This window comes from Eptatretus burgeri, chromosome 12, assembly GCF_056783735.1.
Source record: "Eptatretus burgeri isolate ZD-2024b chromosome 12, Ebu_testis_v1, whole genome shotgun sequence".
NCBI classification, from domain to species: Eukaryota; Metazoa; Chordata; class Myxini; order Myxiniformes; family Myxinidae; genus Eptatretus; species Eptatretus burgeri.
This window is the reverse complement of record NC_140972.1, coordinates 88,272,435-88,290,421: the sequence shown is the minus strand read 5'-3', so window position 1 is coordinate 88,290,421 and position 17,987 is coordinate 88,272,435. Positions and strand designations below refer to the sequence as shown.

The 17,987-nt window shown below is 48.6% G+C and overlaps 2 protein-coding genes across 11 annotated transcripts in view; one reads left to right on the top strand and one right to left on the bottom strand.

Annotated features, from left to right (window-relative positions):
- The window catches only part of LOC147016078 (7SK snRNA methylphosphate capping enzyme-like), an 83,427-nt gene that overhangs the window by 59,770 nt on the left and 5,670 nt on the right, over positions 1 to 17,987 (bottom strand). Inside the window, exons 1-3 of one of the 9 annotated variants that reach the window (XM_085848767.1) lie at positions 17,177 to 17,311; positions 13,149 to 13,212; positions 12,862 to 12,925 (exon numbers count right to left, since the gene is read on the bottom strand). In XM_085848767.1, the coding sequence (XP_085704893.1) occupies positions 12,862 to 12,883 (22 nt within the window). In that variant the 5' untranslated portion in view covers positions 12,884 to 12,925; positions 13,149 to 13,212; positions 17,177 to 17,311. Of the gene's footprint in view, positions 1 to 12,861; positions 12,926 to 13,148; positions 13,213 to 16,736; positions 16,863 to 16,956; positions 17,113 to 17,176; positions 17,318 to 17,987 lie in introns of those variants that run through there. The other 8 variants (XM_085848766.1, XM_085848769.1, XM_085848770.1 and 5 more) reach the window with 8 other exon arrangements.
- Positions 17,218 to 17,987, top strand: part of LOC147016077 (cytidine deaminase-like) — a 46,598-nt gene continuing 45,828 nt past the window's right edge. Inside the window, exon 1 of one of the 2 annotated variants that reach the window (XM_085848774.1) lies at positions 17,218 to 17,355. In XM_085848774.1, the coding sequence (XP_085704900.1) occupies positions 17,303 to 17,355 (53 nt within the window). In that variant the 5' untranslated portion in view covers positions 17,218 to 17,302. The remainder of the gene's footprint in view (positions 17,356 to 17,987) is intronic. The other variant, XM_085848775.1, reaches the window with a different exon arrangement.

Here is a 17,987-nt window from a genome sequence, read left to right as displayed (position 1 = left end):
ATCAAAGATATAAAGATAATTTTCCAGGGAATCCGAGAGATCGTTGTTGGAAACCAGAAAATACACAGGGCCCAGAACAATGCCTTGAGGAACTCCAGCCTGGATGGGAAGAGGGGATGAGAGAATTCCATAAAGATCCACACGTTGATTCCAACAGGAGAGGAAGTCCATGAGCCATGAGTGGAGCCTGCATTGGATACAATTACAAGAGAGTTTGGTGAGCAGTGCAGGATGCCAAACCATATGTCAACGGAGATGGCTCTGATCTCATGATTGGCATTTAGGACCTCTATCCATTGTTGGGAAGCCGAAGTGGCATCTCAAAGGTTGAGTGACCTGGGCTAAATTCAAATTGATGGATGGAAATCAAACCATTGGAGAAGAGGAAGGATTTGATGCTGGAAGTAATGATGGATTCCATGACCTTGCTGATGATTGGAAGCAGGCTGATTGGTCAGGAGATGTAGGGATCAGTTTTTTAACCTTTTTTATGCAGAGCGGTAATATTTGCTGATTTCCATGCAGAATGCAGATGGCAGATGACCTTGAGAAAATGAGAGGGTGAATAGAACAGAGAGAGGGTGAGCAAGAGCAGCAGAGCAGGTTTTCAGAACACAAGGGCGGATGCCATCTGGACCAGTTGCAGAATCAGAGTCGAGGTTTGACAGCAAGAACTCCACCTTGTCAGGAGAAAAGGACACAGAGTCCAGGAACAGCTGGGTGTGACTGGGTAAGGTGGGTACAGAAGTGATGGGTTTGGGACACAAGATTTAGAAGTAAACACAGAGTTTAGGCATACAGCCTTTTCACGTGCAGCCGTTTGAGGTAAGGGAGGGGATGGAGGGGGAACATACACCAGAAACGAACTTAACTAGATGCCACCAGCATTTGGAGGAGGGGGACAGGTTTGAGAGTTCAGACTTGAGATAAGAAAGATGTCGTTTCCTGCCTCTCCTCAGGGTAGACACACACTTGTTCCGAGCTTTCTGGAAGGAACCGAGAGTGCCTTCAGTCGTATTTGCCTTCCATGAGGCGAAGGCAAGTTGCTCCAGGACAACTGCCTCGCCACAAGCTTCAGTGTACCATGGGCAAGGGGAAGGGTATGACAACTGTAGACGAGATGGGATAAATCTGTGTATGAGAGAGCAAATTTCTTTGAAGAATTCCCAGGATGAGTTGATGTTGGAGAAAGTAGAAATGAGAGCCCAGTCTCGAAGTTTGATGGCTGCTTGAAGACCCTCCTATGAGGGTCTTCGGTATGAGTGAAGTGCCAGACTCGTCGGCACTGAGGTGGTTCATTAATAACAGCCAGAGATGACTGCTTTAACAAGCATATGGTCAGATGAACTGATTGGAGCAGAGGAACAGCAGACATTTTCTGGGAAATTGGTCAAAATCAATTGATTGAGTCAGTCCCAATGAGTCGCAGAATTTCTTTGCTGAAGTACCATGGCAAGTGAGGGAGGTAGTCATATCCAGCCAACTGGCATGATGGCAAATTAAGTTACCGCTTATGAGGAGGAGAGTGTTTGGATGAGTGGATAGAAGTTGGTCCATGTTTTCAGCGAGCGAGATGTAAATGGAGCCATCACTGTTTGGTGGACAGTACAACACATAGATAAACATGAGGTGGTAGCGAAGGGGAAGCAGCAGCCTGAGGTATTCCTGGGGGTGTGGAGGAAAGAGGGCAGTGCATGGAGAGTGAGGAATAGAGTTTTTGATAAAGAGAGCAACTCCCCCACTAGGACGAGGCTAAGGTCTATCACACCAAAGGAGGGAGTAACCAGGGAGAGAAACTAAGGAGTCAGAGACATGTTGAAGGAGAAAAGTTTCTGTTAAGCAGATTACATCTGGTTTGTTTGTGGCAACCTGTATGGAAAGATCAGTCAGGTTAGAGCGAAGGCCCCAGATGTTTGAGGTCCAAACTGTTTCGAAAGAGGGAGCGGAGGTGGTTTTGGGTACAGGGGAGGGGAGGGGGAGGGTAGTGTGAGGGAGGAGAGATGGAGGTAGTGAGAGTTGATGACATTGTAGAAGTGCTTGGGGAGAGGGCTGGATGGGGAGGACAAGGGGCTTGGTGGTGAAGGGATGAGTAGCAGTGGGGAGTCTCAAGAGAGGGGGGGCAAAGGGAAGTGGGAGATGGGAGGGGGAGGGGGAATGAGCTGGAAGAGAGAGGTTGGCCGAAAAAGGCAGATTTGTACATGTGAAGGGGGGAAGCTTTAAGAAGGGGAAGTGAGGGGCAAGATTTGAAAGGGAGGAGGTTGGGGGGGATCTTTTAAGAAAGGTGAGGGGGAAGCTTGGAGGAGGAAGAAAGAGAAGTTTTCTTTGAAGAGGGAGGAGGTGGTTGATTTGCGAGGGAGGGATGAGAGGGTAGCGTTGAGGGAGAGAGGAGGCAATGAGACCAGGCAAGGCCGTGGGGGAGGATGAGACTGGGTAGAGGTATTGTGGTGATGGGGGAGGGTGGGGGGAGGAACAAATATTGAGCGGGTGGGAAGAGAGGGAGACAGTTTTGAGAAGGGGGAGTGGGGAGGGAAATTTGAAGGGGAAGGGTGAGGGGGACATTTGGGGGAGAAGTGTGAGAGGAGAGAATGGTGAGTGGGGAGAATTGAGGGAGAAATGTGTGGGGGAAGCTTTTGAGAAGGGTGAGGGGAACGAGAGTGAAGTTTGCTTTGAAGAGGGAGGAGGTGGCTGAATTGAGAGGAGGGGATGAGAGGAAGGGGAGATGATGAGAGCAGGCACAGTCATGGAGGAGGAAGGAGAAGAAGATGGGGAGAGGGAAGGATGAGACTGGGTGGTGGTATGATAGAGGTGGGAGCGGGTGGGGGGAGGATCAAGATTTGAGGGAATGGGAAGAGTGGGAGATGTGATAATAGGAAAGAGAGCGTGATAGAGATATTGAGCAGTGTGCTGAATCATAGTGCGAGACATTTGACAGGAAACAGGTAAGGAGTAAGGAGGAGGTCGATTTAAGGAGGTGGGATGCATTTGCACTGAAGTTGGAAAAAAAGAACGATTAATAATTAATTAAAGACGAACAAGCATTGCAAAAATGGTTTTATAAAATTTGTAGGTCAGAGATTCGTTTAAATATATTGGAAGATGGATGGAGTGCAGAATAATTGAAAGAGTGGAGAAGAAAGGAAGCATTGTAGCAGATGGAATTTTTTGACATGGGATGAAAGCAGGTGCACAGGAAGGTATTTTGAGTAGGGGTGCTGAGGTGCTGTCTATAAATCTAGGCTACAGTATTTGTTAGGGAAAAAAATTAGCTCGATTCTCTCTCCCTCCATCTCTGTCTCTTTCGCCCACTTCGATTTGCGCGCGCGCGCACACACACACACACACACACACACACACACACACACACACACACACACACACACACACACACACACACACACACACACACACACACACACACACACACACCAAAGATGTATTTTACCAACAATGTGTTGGAAATTATAGTCGAATGAATTACTTATTGTATTTGGAAAGTAGAGAGGTAAAGGGGAAAGCTACACCAGAACTAACGTTCTGACACAATGTAAACAGCTAGACGGCCAATCAAATGACACGCCCTATATATCGGTTACGCACACAAACACCTCTCGCTACATACCACAAACGTGATATTGACCATTACACAGATTCTGCAAGGCGGCAGCAAAAAGCAAAAATGAATAATAATGTTTGTCTAACCTATTTGTAGACTCCGAATGTGGACTTCCGTTCTGGAGTGTTGTCAATAAATCTCTTCATCAGTGGCTGAATGTCCATCCGATCAAGAATGTCACTGTGGACGTGCAGTATAGTCAGGTGTGTCAGTCGTCTCTGGGTCATATTGTTACGTAGCCATGTTTTGAGGTGGTGAAGGGTTGAGAACAACCACTCAGAATAAGCGGCGGAGACAGTAGACACAGGCAAAGTTCAATAAACTTTTCCAACTGTTTCAGTAACTCTTTTGTTTGGGGGGGGGGGTGCAGTGCTGCGACAAATCCAGCAACATCTTGAGCTGACTTGAGTCCTTTCGTCTTGGAGAGGTCACCCAGCAATGTGAGCTGCATATGTAGACGAGATTTGTCAATCTGATCGGGGAGGCGGGGGGAGCTGTGCAGCAGTGATCTCATTCAACCCTGAGTAGTCTCCATTTGCGGCATCGATAACAGTTTGCTCTCTCAGGGAAGCAACTTGCAGTCCTTCTTGGTCGAATCGGCGATCCAGCTCGGTTGTCACAAGAACCAAGGCCTCATAGAACTCACGCCGCCACTGCTGCTCTCCTACATCAGTCACGATGGCCTCGGTCTCCTCTGTTTCCCTTAAATGGGCAGGGGTTCTGTTTGTTTGTGGAGGAAGGGGCATTTGAAGATTGTTTCTTTCTGCACAAGTGGTCACTTTGGAAGTCATTTCATGGACAAATCCATCTTCTCTCAGTGCATGCATGCGCTCTCGTAGCGCACTCACACACTCCAGTACCCCCCCCCCCGCACTTGCCTTCTCACTTTGGAGAGTTCTGGCTATGGTCTCGCACAGTCCAAAAAGAGTCTCACAGCTCAAAAGGCCAAAGTATGTTCTGGCTTTTGTGGCTTGTTTGTATAGACCAGATATTTTTGCCCGATTATCTCCCCTGACTGTCTTGTCTTGCTCGAGCATCTTCGGTGTCTCCAAAAAGGGCTGTATATGAGGAGCAAACCCGTGAAATGGCCCTTGTGCGTACGACCCATCGAGTCGGGCATAATGACAAAAAGTTGCAGACCACCTCATCATCACTAAACATAGACTGGAATAGCGTCTTATGCTTTGACGACTCCCATATCACCATTGAGACAGCCCGTACAAAGTTTAACATGTCTGCAACAAGACGAACTTCCCTCGCCACTTCTTGTAATACCTAATCTAGTGAATGATTACTGCAGTGCACGTAGAGTGCATTTGGACACTGTTCTTTGTTTTGCTTGCACGCCTGAGATGCGGCCCAACATATTAGCAGTGCCATCGAAGCAAATTCCCTTTAGAGTTTAGACGCTTCTCCAGTGGCAAATTCAAGCACACAAAAACAACTTTAATGCAGGAGAAAAGTGTTTCTCCAGTTGAGTCGGGCGCTCTCTAAAACCCGAGGAAAACATTCACTGCCTCGAGTTTTGAATCCACATGTTGGAGACAGAGAAAATTGCTCTGATGTACTTACATTGGTTGTGCCATCTGCAGTTAGATCATAGAAATAATGCTCTCTCGCTTCGGACACGATTTCTCTTTGAACAGCATGAGCGAATATTTCCAGTATTTCGATTTGAATCGTGTCAGACATCCAGTTGTCTCTTCACTGAAACCACTCGTGCGCATTTGGCAATGCATATGTCCGCTCCATCATAAGTTTCCAAAGCACTCCATCTCGACTGTTATGGCCTCTTAACGGAAGCCCTTCACTGCCGAGGAATCTTATCGATCTGAATAACAGTTCCAAGACTGTTCTGGTGGTTTTTTGCTCTTTCTCAACAATGTCCGACAGTACAGCATTAATGGGAGTGTTGTTGAGCGATGCAAGCATTCTCACCGATTCTGAATGTATGTCAGACAACTCGTGCTGGCTAAACTTTGTGGTTGCTTTGCGCCGGTTACACCACTTAAAGGTCTCTGTTCCAATTTTCCTCCCAGGAAAACGTATGTCTGGTCGACACGGCTCGTCAAATCCTAGTACGTAAGGTGGAATACGCGGCTGCGGTTCCTCCTGTGTGTTAGCCGCTGACTCGCTAGCTCCTACACTGTCTGCAGTGGTGCACGTGCTAACAGCCTGGTGTTCGTCGTCAGTGATGGTGGGCAAAGAAGATGAAGGTGCTGCATCAGCAGCACCAGCACGTTCTGACTCGGTCCTGGATGTTTTAGCATTTTTTGTAGGCCTATTGAAAATCTGAAATGCGTTTTTGCGCCATGTTGTCCTTCGTGTCTGTCTGTCTGTCTGTCTCTCTCTCCCCCCCTCCATGGAACCGTCCACACTGCGATGTTCACGCATGCGTGTTTTAGCAATGGTGTTAGAGTCGTCGTGAACCCCAACTCCATTGCAAGATCTCCATGTCTGTGATCACTAAAACCTAACAAACACATTTTTTAAACTTATATTTTCTTCCCCAAAGCAAAATTCTTTATTATATGGTTTTAATATAAAAAAATGACTTTTTTGCATGCAGGTGCTGTGCTCCTCCTGCCCGCAGCTAGGGGGTGCTGCAGCGCCCTCAGCACCCCCCCCTTCCCGCGGTGCTGGATGAAAGAAAAGTCGAATTCAACACAATTTTGAAGAAGAATAACCAGGTGAAAAGTGGAAATTGAAGCATTGTAAGAGACCAGTTTTTTGGGGGGGAAAGATTAGGGAATAGGAGGGAAGAGTAAAGGAAAAGTTTGAAGAAAAGGTTGTGAAGGTGTGTGGTGAAAACCTTTACGATCAGAGTGGGATTGGCAAGGAAAAGGGGGGTGAAGGAAGAAGAAGAAGAGTCGGTATAGAAAGTAACGTCATTAAGTGAGGTCTAAGGTGAGAAGGGAAAAGGTTTTTTGTTGTATTTTTTTATATATTAAGAGATGAAACGGAGGGTATAGTTGGGAGGAATTGAAGGAGGATGGAGGGAAAAAGTGGTGAAAATAAAAACTGATGGTAATAAGGAGAAAATACAAATAAACACCATCATGCACATCGACAGGAAGATGGGTAGGCCTCAGGGAAACCCAATATGACAAGACCGACGAAAACTCACCAAAATAACACAAATTTTGAAAAAAAGCAAACTAGAAACACACAGTAAACACGGAGGTAACAAAATAAAGTCAAAACGCGACAATGACATGAAACTTATCTTTGAGAAAGTCGGCAGAGAACCAACCGTCGCCTCAAAAACCAGAACCGGAAGAGTTAATAGAGCAATTAGTGACGTGGTGGTGGTGGTGGTGGGATGTTTTCAGATGTAGAATGAACAGGGGTGAGGAGGGGGGTTAGAAGGGGATGGTGTGAAGTGGGGGTTAGAAGGGGATGGTGTGAAGTGGGGGTTAGAAGGGGATAGTGTGAAGTGGGGGGTTGGAAGCTAATGGACGACGAGGGGTTTGAGATAGAGGAACAAACAGGTGGATTCAGGTGAGGGAAATTTCCCATGGGAATTATGGGGTTTGGAAGGTAAAAAGTGCAGGATCGTGAATACTGAGGAGTTACTGTTTGGAACCTAAAAGGTGAGGGACCGGCAATGGATGAGTAACTTAATTTAAAGAAGGGTTGAAACCATCATAGCTCACTGTACCGGAATGACTATGGTACCGGTATCGCTTCATACCAGTATGACTTTCGTGAATCACCATGTCGGTATGATCATACCAGTATCGCCGATCACTGGCTCGGCACAGGATTTATAAAGCACACCTGAATCATATAAAATAACCAATTGGCAATCGCTTTAAAAACAAACACAAAAACACGATCGCTTGGACAGAACTGGGATGCTGAGGGTTAAAAGTCAAGACCTACTGTACTTACTTCCTGGTACGTCTTGACGCATACGTCTCACTTTTCTGGGGATAGCCTTGACTCTGAGTGCATCAAAGCTTTTTAAATCATGTACGGTATTTAAGAATTCTAAACACCTTTCTTCGATTTGTTGGTGACATACCGGCTTGTTTTATTTTATTTTTTTCCGGTATACGAATTTCATACCGATTTCAGAATTCCAATACCGGTTATAATTGCTATATCGATATATCGCCTTACTATCCAGGCTGTGGACAATTTTGTTCATCTGGTTTTACAGTTTTCGAGTATGGCCTTGTTTAGTAGAAGGTGGTATATTGTTCAGCAGCACCCTCTTTTACACCACTTCTGTTCTCCCTCGAGACTTCCTTGTTGTGTTAGGTGGTGGTACATCATTTCAATGAGGATTCCATCAGAAGTTTTATGTTGTTGGTAGCCATGTTATTGGTCAATACTAGTGAGGTAGTTGGGTTTCCTCAGATTTTGGGATGAGGAAGGTGTACCTTCTGTGAGCCAGTCACACATTACCATCTCCCTTGGATAAGTTTGTTGCATGCTCAAGCATAGTGAATGTGGACAGCATCTACTGTAGTTGCTTTAGCTAGAAATTTGGAATTGCAACTGGGCCAGGGCTTTTAAAATTTGGCATTTTAATATTTTAAAAAATTTTTTATTTTTTATTTTTTTGTATACCTTGGTCGAGGCTCGGATGAGAGCAAACACACAACTCACAGCAAGGGGGCATGAGATACGAGGGGCGGGAGTGGAAGGGACAAAACAGTGGGGAACAGACACATTAGGTGAACTGTGGAAGGGAGAGGGATGGGGATGGGACGGGGAACATGGTGAAGAGAAGATGGACATTTCAGGGACTTTCAGGAAGGAAAGCAGGGGAATTGAAGGAAGTGGGCTTGGGTGGATTATTGGGGGTAGAAAAGATCGAGGATTTGGATGGGGGAAGATAAGAGGTGGTGGTGAACAGCTGTTTTGAAAGCCTGGAGGGAAGAATGGGAAAGAATAGAGTGAGGAAGTTTATTCCAAAGGCGGGAAAAAAAAGAGGAATGAAAGAGTGAAGATGTGCAGTGATTCGTGATTTTGGTAGTTTTACCAGAAGGGGGTTGTTGGCGGACCTTGAGCGCCCTGTGGAAATGTGGTGGGGACAAATCGCAGAGAGAGCAGGGGGGGCAAGGCTGGAGAGGAGTCGGTAGAAGACAGAAAGACCACCGACCAACCTGCAGTGATTGAGTGAGAGGCCCAAAGACTCTGCTTCATTGCGGGAGATGCCGATGATCTTAAATGCCCTGGTTTCGACAGCGTGAAGCCGAGAAAGGTGGGAGGCAGGAGCACCAGCCCAGAGGGGAGAGCAGTACTCCATCAGGCTACGGACAAAAGCTTTGTAAGTGGTCAGGAGCTCAAGAGGGCCGAGGAAGGACTTAGCACGACGGAGGATTCCCAGTCGGCGACTGGCTTTTGAGGCGAGGTTGGAAATGTGACTTTCCCAGGAAAGGTCATGGCAGATAGTGAGACCTAGAAGCTTGAAAGAAAAGACTTCTTCCAGAGGATTGTTGAGAAAGTGGATGGGGGGGTTTTCTAAACGGTCCTTTCGAAGAGACATAGTGAGAGTGTGAGATTTGTCTGGATTGAAAGACATGTTCCACGTGTTGGACCAGTTTGTGATTTTATCCAGATCTGCAGTGAGCGAAGAAGCTGCTGCTTGCCGGTCTGAGGGATGACAGATGGTACAGCAGAGGGTGGAGTCGTCGGCAAAGAGAAATAGAGGATTTTCCAGAGAGTCCGAGAGATCATTGATGAAAACCAGAAAAAGAACAGGACCCAGAACGCTACCTTGAGGAACTCCAGCCTGCACAGGAAGAGGGGATGAAAGGACTCCATTTAGGGACACACGTTGACTGCGACAGGAGAGGAAGTCTGCGAGCCACGAGTGGAGATGGCCTTGAATACCATGGGAAGAGAGTTTGGTGAGTAGTGCAGGGTGGCAGACTGTGTCAAAAGCACGTGATACGTCCAGGGATACGGCTCGGATTTCCTGTCTGGCATCGAGGACCTCCATCCATTGATGGGAGAGCAGAAGCAGCATATCCAGGGTAGAGTGACCTTGTCTGAAACCAAATTGATGATTGGAAATCAAGCCATTGGAGAAAAGGAAGGATTTAATGTCTGAAGCGATGATGGATTCCATAACCTTGCTGATGATTGGGAGAAGGCTGATTGGTCTGTAGTTACAGGGATCTGTTTTTGCACCTTTTTTATGCAGAGCAGTGATGTTAGCAGATTTCCAAGCAGATGGCAGATGACCTTGGGCAAATGAGAGGGTGAATAGAACAGAGAGAGGGTGAGCAAGAGCAGAAGAGCAGGCTTTGAGGACACGTGGGCTGATGCCGTCTGGACCGGTTGCAGAATCTGACTCGAGGTTTGAAAGCAAGCTCTCCACCTTGTCAGGAGAAAAGGATACAGAGTCCAGGGACAGTTGGGTGCGACTGGGTAAGGTGGGTAGAGATAGTGATGGGTTTAGGACACAAAATTATTCCTTCATTAATTATCACTGGGGGCATTTCCTTTTGGTGTTGCTTTTTCTTTTCCAAGTTGTGTGTGTACGTGTTTATCCAAGTTGCTGCTGGCTTCAATCTCCACAAATGGGTGTGTTGGGTTTCAGGAGATGGAATGACCTACCAAGTCTGAAAATGTGTGTGCGTGTATGTGCGTGTGCATTACAGGTGCTATGCTCCATCCCCTTAAGTGCACAAAGTACATTCCAGCCCAAAAAAATTTTCACCCTCTGTCCCACCTCTGACCACAGATGCTCCCTTTGCTTCTGTATTACAGAGATGACCTTGTATCCAATGCAGCTTTTGAGTGGTCAGTTTGATGCTCATATCTGAGCAAACACCGAGGATGCTGTGATTCCGGATAATATTGTTACGGCTGTTGGAATTCGCAGAGCACCATATAGGTCCTGAAATCAGTTATGCCGATAAGTCCGTGTTCAGATAGATTTCCCCACCATTGTATAAAGGGTATTATTCATGTCACCCAGGCTGTGATCTTTGAGGTAGCCGTTTTTCTTTTACTATCGTTATTTTGGACCAACCACAACACCAACCACCAACCACCTTCTCCGCAACGCCAACCACATACCACCTTCTCCACCACCAACCACCTTCTCCACCACGCCAACCACCAACCACCCTCTCAACAACGACATCTCCTCGCCATCTCCTGATCCACATTACCCCAATAGATCAACACGAACAACATCGCCTCACCTTAGTCTCCGAAACGACGCCATCTTGGCGCCAGCCACGGTGAGTCCGCATCGAACGGCATCGCTGCAGGCAGACGCGGGGGTTTCCTCGCCACGCAAGTTGGTGATTTTGCGCACGTCCGCTCGCCGCGCACGTCCGCTCTGTGCAAGCTTCGTCCGATAATCGGATCAGGAGATCGAGAGGGGCGGAACCAGTGGGGGTCAGAGGTGAGAGTTCGGAGATCAGCTTTCGCCTCACAGACCCCATATAAACGGAGTGCGGAGCGCCAAGTGCAGAGAGTCTGTGGAGTGTCTGTCGGGGTTCGGAGCGCCTGGAGCCTGGAGTTGGTGGAGAAGCTGAGGAGAGCGGAGGAGATGCGAGCTGGGAGCACAGCCAAGCCGGCTGTGCCGCGCGGAGCTGCGTGTTCGCGTGCAGGACGGGGAGAGAGCCAGAGAGAGCTCGCCAACCGGCACCGAACGGTCTGAGGTGATCAGAACAGTCCAGGACTTCCAGCAGGACTTCGGAACAGTCCAAGCATCGCTGAGGGACGGACGGGTTCTTTAAGAGAGCATCAACTCTGAAAGAGCAAAGACCCGTTCGTTCCTCTCAGGCATTGCCGGCTGGGGCCCGAATCACCAGGCCGCGGCCGAGCCACGGTTATGCTAGCTGCGGTGGGAACGGGACGTTGCGGGCCGCCCCAGCGAGTCACCACCAGGACAAGGTAAACTGCGCGGCCCCTTGGAGTTCCTTCGGTCCTCAAAGCTCCATGTTATAAAGACCCCGGGAGGTCCAGTCTACCCCCTTACCTTTGATGGGGTTCTTTTTCCTTGTTTTTTTTTGTGTGAGAGATGTAGCGCCAAGTCCGATAAGTAGAACTGATAAGTGTGTAAAGAATAAATAAATGGTCATAGCTCCTTTACATTGCTTTGTTTGGCTGTATAATTGCATGCGTGCACCCCCCCCCATTCATTGCATGACTGAATTACTGTATACGTGTGGAAATAAATGTGCTTCTTTAAATGTGAACCTGCTTGTTGTGACCTCTTTCCCCAATTGCACTGCCATCTTGCCCTCTGAATATAGTTGGTTTTTAAATAGCCGGTAAAGCGATCGGGTCCAATGGGAGTCGCGATAACACCCCGCTCGGTTATCTCAAAAACGGAGCGAGCTGCATTAAGCGGCTCGTGTCCCAGCGGCCCCGTTGAGGTACAATCTCTCGGTAATCTACCCGCGTGAATAATTAGGTAAATCGAAGATTTGGCGATCGGACCCTGTAGCGCGGGTAGAGTGCGGACAAGGTTGTGGTGTGGTTAAGAACACACCCATGGCTGGTTTTCGGCATTGATCCGGAAAGCTGTGACTGAATTGTTCGTCCGGTGGGCGTACGGCCGCTATTAGTAAAACGTGGTCGTTCGCACGCCAGCGGGCGAGAATTCGTAACAATATATATATATATATATTTTTTTTATTTCCCATGTCCGAATCATGTATGACAATTACAGTATTACATATGATTGACAATCATGTCTGAAAGGCTTGGCCTCTTAACTATAAGCACCAAACATTGGCAATGAGTGTGCAAGCAGAGGAAAAGTTCACATCTTCAAACAAGATTTACATGTTGGATATTTTTGATCAAATTTTAACTTTTTCTTTTTTAACCTCCGCCATCGAAGATCGGAGGTTACTGTTTTCACCCCTTTGTTTGTTTGTTTGTTTGTGAACAGTATTACGGAAAAACTCCTTGACGGATTTCGACGAAACTTGGTGGGGGATTAGGTATGGTCCAAGGACCATGCCATTAGATTTTAGACTCGGTCCAAAATCCAATATGGCCACTATGGCGGCGATTTTGAAAATGTTTTTTTTTTTTTTTGCATTTCTACATGTTTTAAGTGATTTCCAACCCCCCCCCCCCCAAAAAAAAAAATGTTGGAGAAAAGAACTATAACTCTGTCAGCACTGTTGACATCATATTTAATGAATAAGATATAAGGTTCACTTGAGTGACCCAGCAGTATTGGAGGCGGAGATTTTGCACTCTACAGAGTGCTCCCCCTCTAGTTTCTTGCTGTAATCTAGTGAGATTGTACAACTGACCTGCATCCTTTTCTTGTTGCATGCTTCTGGGATTGAGATGCAGCACTCCAACTTGCTAACAGAACTGAAAGAAAGTAAATTGGAAAGAAAGAGGAGAATTGTTGAATAGGAAGGGAGGAGTGGAGAGGGATGGATGGATGTTGGTTGATGAAAAGGGAAATGGAGAGAAGAGGGTCAGAGTGCAAGAGGCATGAAGTAAGCAGGTGCATCAGGTCTTGCAGCAAATAAGCAACATGTACAGTACAAACTCTATGAAACATCAAATGCTACTTATCTGAATACCCCACCTTGTCTTTATCCATCAGTCACCACTTTTGTGCATAAACCTCCTGTAGCATTAATCTTCATCACCTGTGGCATAAATTTCAACTAAGCATGACCATGAGATCTTCCTCAATCAAATTCTAATAGCATCATACTTCCGTCCCCCTTTCCTCAATCAAGTTCTCCCAAACTACCTCCCAGATCTCAACAAACCCTCTTTTTTAGTTGTTGCAAGAACAAACTAGAAGAGCACTCGGTAGAGCGCATACCTCCGCCACGCAACGCCCAATCCACGAGAACATTTCTGGCCCAATACATTTTTGAGATATCGTGCCATATATCGTTTTTGGCTCGATCTCTCAATGGTGAAGAATCACTTAAAAAAAACAGTTCTAGTAGTCGGATCCGGATCCAGATCTTCACCAAAATCTAATCAGTTCGTTCTTGTCACACACCCAACCTGTCCACACAATTTCATCCGGATTATTGCACAACTTTTTGAGATATCCTGTACACAGACAGAGAGGGATGAAAACACAATCTCCTTCACCTTCACTGGCGGAGGTAATAAACAAACAGGTGCGTGGGGAGAAACTCCTAAACTTCAAAACACCATCCATCATCCAACCAGCACCTCAAACCATAATCATCATCGACTCACCAAACGACCCACAATCTCTCCAAGCTCCCATCCCAATGACAACACCCATTCCCATACCCCCCAATCTACAACCATCCCCAATACATCCCCCATTTCTGCCCTCCTCCACCCCATCCAACATCAGTCCCAAACCCCACCCCATTCCCCAATCTCCCAGACCACATTTTCCATTTCCTGCTCCCTCCCCAGCGCATTCCCCAATCTCCACCCCCTCCCCAACACATTCTCCAGTCTCCCCCCCAACACACTCTCCAATCTCCCCCCCCAACACACTCTCCAATCTCCCCCCCAACACCTTCTCCAATTCCCCCCCAACACATTTTCCAGTCTCCACACCCCCTCCCCAACACACTCTCCAATCTCCCCCCCCAACACCTTCTTCAATTCCCCCCCCCCAACATATTTTCCAATTCCCCCCCCAACACATTCTCCAATCTCCCCGCCCCAACACCTTCTCCAATTCCCCCCCAACATATTTTCCAATCTCCCCCCCCCGACACATTCTCCAATCTCCCCGCCCCGACACATTCTCCAATCTCCCCCCGACACATTCTCCAATCTCCCCCCCCCGACACATTCTCCAATCTCCCCCCCCCGACACATTCTCCAATCTCCCCCCCCCCCCGACACATTCTCCAATCTCCCCCCCCCCCGACACATTCTCCAATCTCCCCCCCCGACACATTCTCCAATCTCCCCCCCCGACACATTCTCCAATTCACCCTCCCCAACATATTTTCCAATCTCCCCCCAACACATTCTCCAATCTCCCCCCCCCCGACACATTCTCCAATCTCCCCCCCCCCCGACACATTCTCCAATCTCCCCCCACCCCCAAACACATTCACCAATCTCTCACCCCCCCAACACATTCTCCAATCCCCACCCCCAAATTCTCCAATCTCCCCCCCCCCAACACATTCTCCAATCTCCCCCCCCCAACACATTCTCCAATCACCACCCCCAAATTCTCCAATCTCCCCGACCCCCCCACCAAACACATTCTCCAATCTCCCTTCCCCCCAACACATTCTCCAATCTCCCCCCCCCAACACCTTCTCCAATTCCCCCCCCAACATATTTTCCAATCTCCCCCCCCGACACATTCTCCAATCTCCCCGCCCCGACACATTCTCCAATCTCCCCCCCGACACATTCTCCAATCTCCCCCCGACACATTCTCCAATCTCCCCCCGACACATTCTCCAATCTCCCCCCCCCCCCGACACATTCTCCAATCTCCCCCCGACACATTCTCCAATCTCCCCCCCCCGACACATTCTTCAATTCCCCCTCCCCCAACATATTTTCCAATCTCCCCCCAACACATTCTCCAATCTCCCCCCGACACATTCTCCAATCTCCCCCCCCCCCGACACATTCTCCAATCTCCCCCCCCCAACACCTTCTCCAATTCCCCCCCCAACATATTTTCCAATCTCCCCCCCCCCAACACATTCTCCAATCTCCCCCCGACGTTCTCCAATCTCCCCCGACACATTCTCCAATCTCCCCCCTCCGACACATTCTCCAATCCCCCCTCCTTCACATTCTCCAATCCCCCCCTCCGACACATTCTCCAATCCCCCTCCGACACATTCTCCAATCCCCTCCCCCTCCGACACATTCTCCAATCCACTCCCCACAACACATTCTCCAATCCCCACCCCCAAATTCTCCAATCTCCCCCCAAACACATTCCCCAACCCCCCCCCCCCAACACATTCTCCAATATCCCCTCCCCACATTCTGCAATCCCCCCTCGACACATTCTCCAATCCCCACCCCCCAAACAGATTCTCCAATCCCCACCCCCCCCCCCAAACACATTCTCCAATCTCCCCCGACATTCTCCAATCCCCACCCCCGACATTCTCCAATCCCCACCCCGACATTCTCCAATCCCCACCCCCGACATTCTCCAATCCCCACCCCTAACACATTTTCCAATCTCCCCCCCCCCCAACACATTCTCCAATCCCCCCACCCAACACATTCTCCAATCCCCACCCCTCGACACATTCTCCAATCCCCACCCCCAAATTCTCCAATATCCCCGCCCCCAAACATTCTGCAATCTCCCCCCACCCCCCCAACACATTCTCCAATCCCCACCCCCAAATTCTCCAATCTCCCGACCCCCCAAACACATTCTCCAATCCCCACCCCCAAATTCTCCAATCTCCACCACACCCCCCAAACAGATTCCCCAATCCCCCCCAACACATTCTCCAAAATCCCCCTCCCCACATTCTCCAATCCCCCCTTGACACATTCTCCAATCTCCCCCCCAACACATTCTCCAATCCCCACCCCCAAACACATTCTTCAATATCCACCCCCAACACATTCTCCAATCCCCACCCCCAACACATTCTCCAATCTCCCCGACGCCCCCCAAAACACATTCTCCAATATCCACCCCCAACACATTCTCCAATCTCCCCGACCCCCCCAACACATTCTCCAATATCCACCCCCCAACACATTCTCCAATCTCCCCGACCCCCCCAACACATTCTCCAATATCCACCCCCAACACATTCTCCAATCTCCCCGACCCCCCCCCCCAACACATTCTCCAATCTCCCCCTCCCCAACACATTCTCCAGTCCCCACCCAACACATTCACCAATCGCCCCCCCACCCCCAAACACATTCTCCAATCTCCCCCCTCCCCAACACATTCTCCAGTCCCCCCCAACACATTCTCCAATCGCCCCCCACCCCCAAACACATTCACCAATCTCTCACCCCCCCCAACACATTCTCCAATCTCCCCCCACCCCCAAACACATTCACCAATCTCTCACCCCCCCCCCCCAACACATTCCCCAATCTCCTCCCTCCCACCCTCCCTTTGATTTCTCTCATCTCCCCCCACCATCCCCCAATCTGCCGAACTCAGATCCCCTCTTCCTGACCTCTTCATAAACCCGACAAGACTTACACCTCCTTTCACTCGCTGTACCCTTTACTCTCTCATACCCAGCACGAATTGAATGCCCCCACTTGGCCTCGTCACCCACTCTCTCTTTTTCTCTCCCTTCACCCAGTAAGTACGACCTGACTTCACACACATCGTGCGCCCTCCCTTTTCCGCCTGTCTCCTCCCCCTCCCCTTCACGCGAACCTCCATTCCATGAGACGTGTCGACCACAAATCCTTACCATTTCACGCGCTCCAATCAAACAGCTTTCAAAACCATCCGAACGAGACACATTTCACCTCGTCCCGCACGAAAGACGTCCCGACTGTACAGATTTTAACCCCGTAGGCCGCAGCTCCCAGAGCCACGGGTCTTCAAGGCCTGTCCATGCAGAATCCGATAAATTAAATAAATCAATTAAAATACCACACACACACAAACTCCAACAGCCTCAAACAAACCACGAATGAAGATGTTTTTCTTGAAAATGCGAATGTTTCAGCTCCGCCGTGATGATCGCCTCAGAAGTGTCGGAGCGAAACCGGCGCATCACGGACAGCCCGGCATGATGGAGGAAAGGGTCCTAAATGGGACCGGAAAAGGACGACGGGCGCTGTGAGGTTCCTACAGAAAGCCGCGGGTCAGTTCAGGAATCTTTTCGATTCCTTTCTTGCGGGTTTTATCCCGACGTTCTGACCGCCAAGCGCTCGCCGTCAGGGCGGGATATTTAAAAACGACCTCGGTTTCGGGTGCGGCTCAACTACGGTGTTTCATTGTTGTTTATTGACCTCGGATGGTTGTGCTGAATGAGGATTGTGTTTCGTTAGCAAGCAGCTTGCCAAGCCGCTTGCCTTGCGGCTCGGCGAGCGGAACAAGCGAACAAGAGAGGTGGCTTTCTTTCGGAGCTTAAATGGCCGCCGGAGTCAGATTGAAACCGATGCGACAACCGTTGAAACGTTCAGAGGCACACCCCTGTTCGTGTTGTACGTACTCATGATCTATAATTATAATCTATAAAAAAAAAACATTCGTGTCCGTCCATGGAAAAAAACTTACGTACTGTTTGAACGTTGGTCGCGCCGTGACTACATCTATTAATTACGTACTACACGAGAACTTTTAAAACTTTCGACCTTCAAAACTGCTTCGACTCATTCGGACTCTTGAGACCTTGAGACCCCTTAGAAATGGGAAGACCCTTGAAACACCTTGTATTTATAATTTACATGCTTTAGACACGTTTGCCCCTCTGGACCTTCATACCTTTATTGA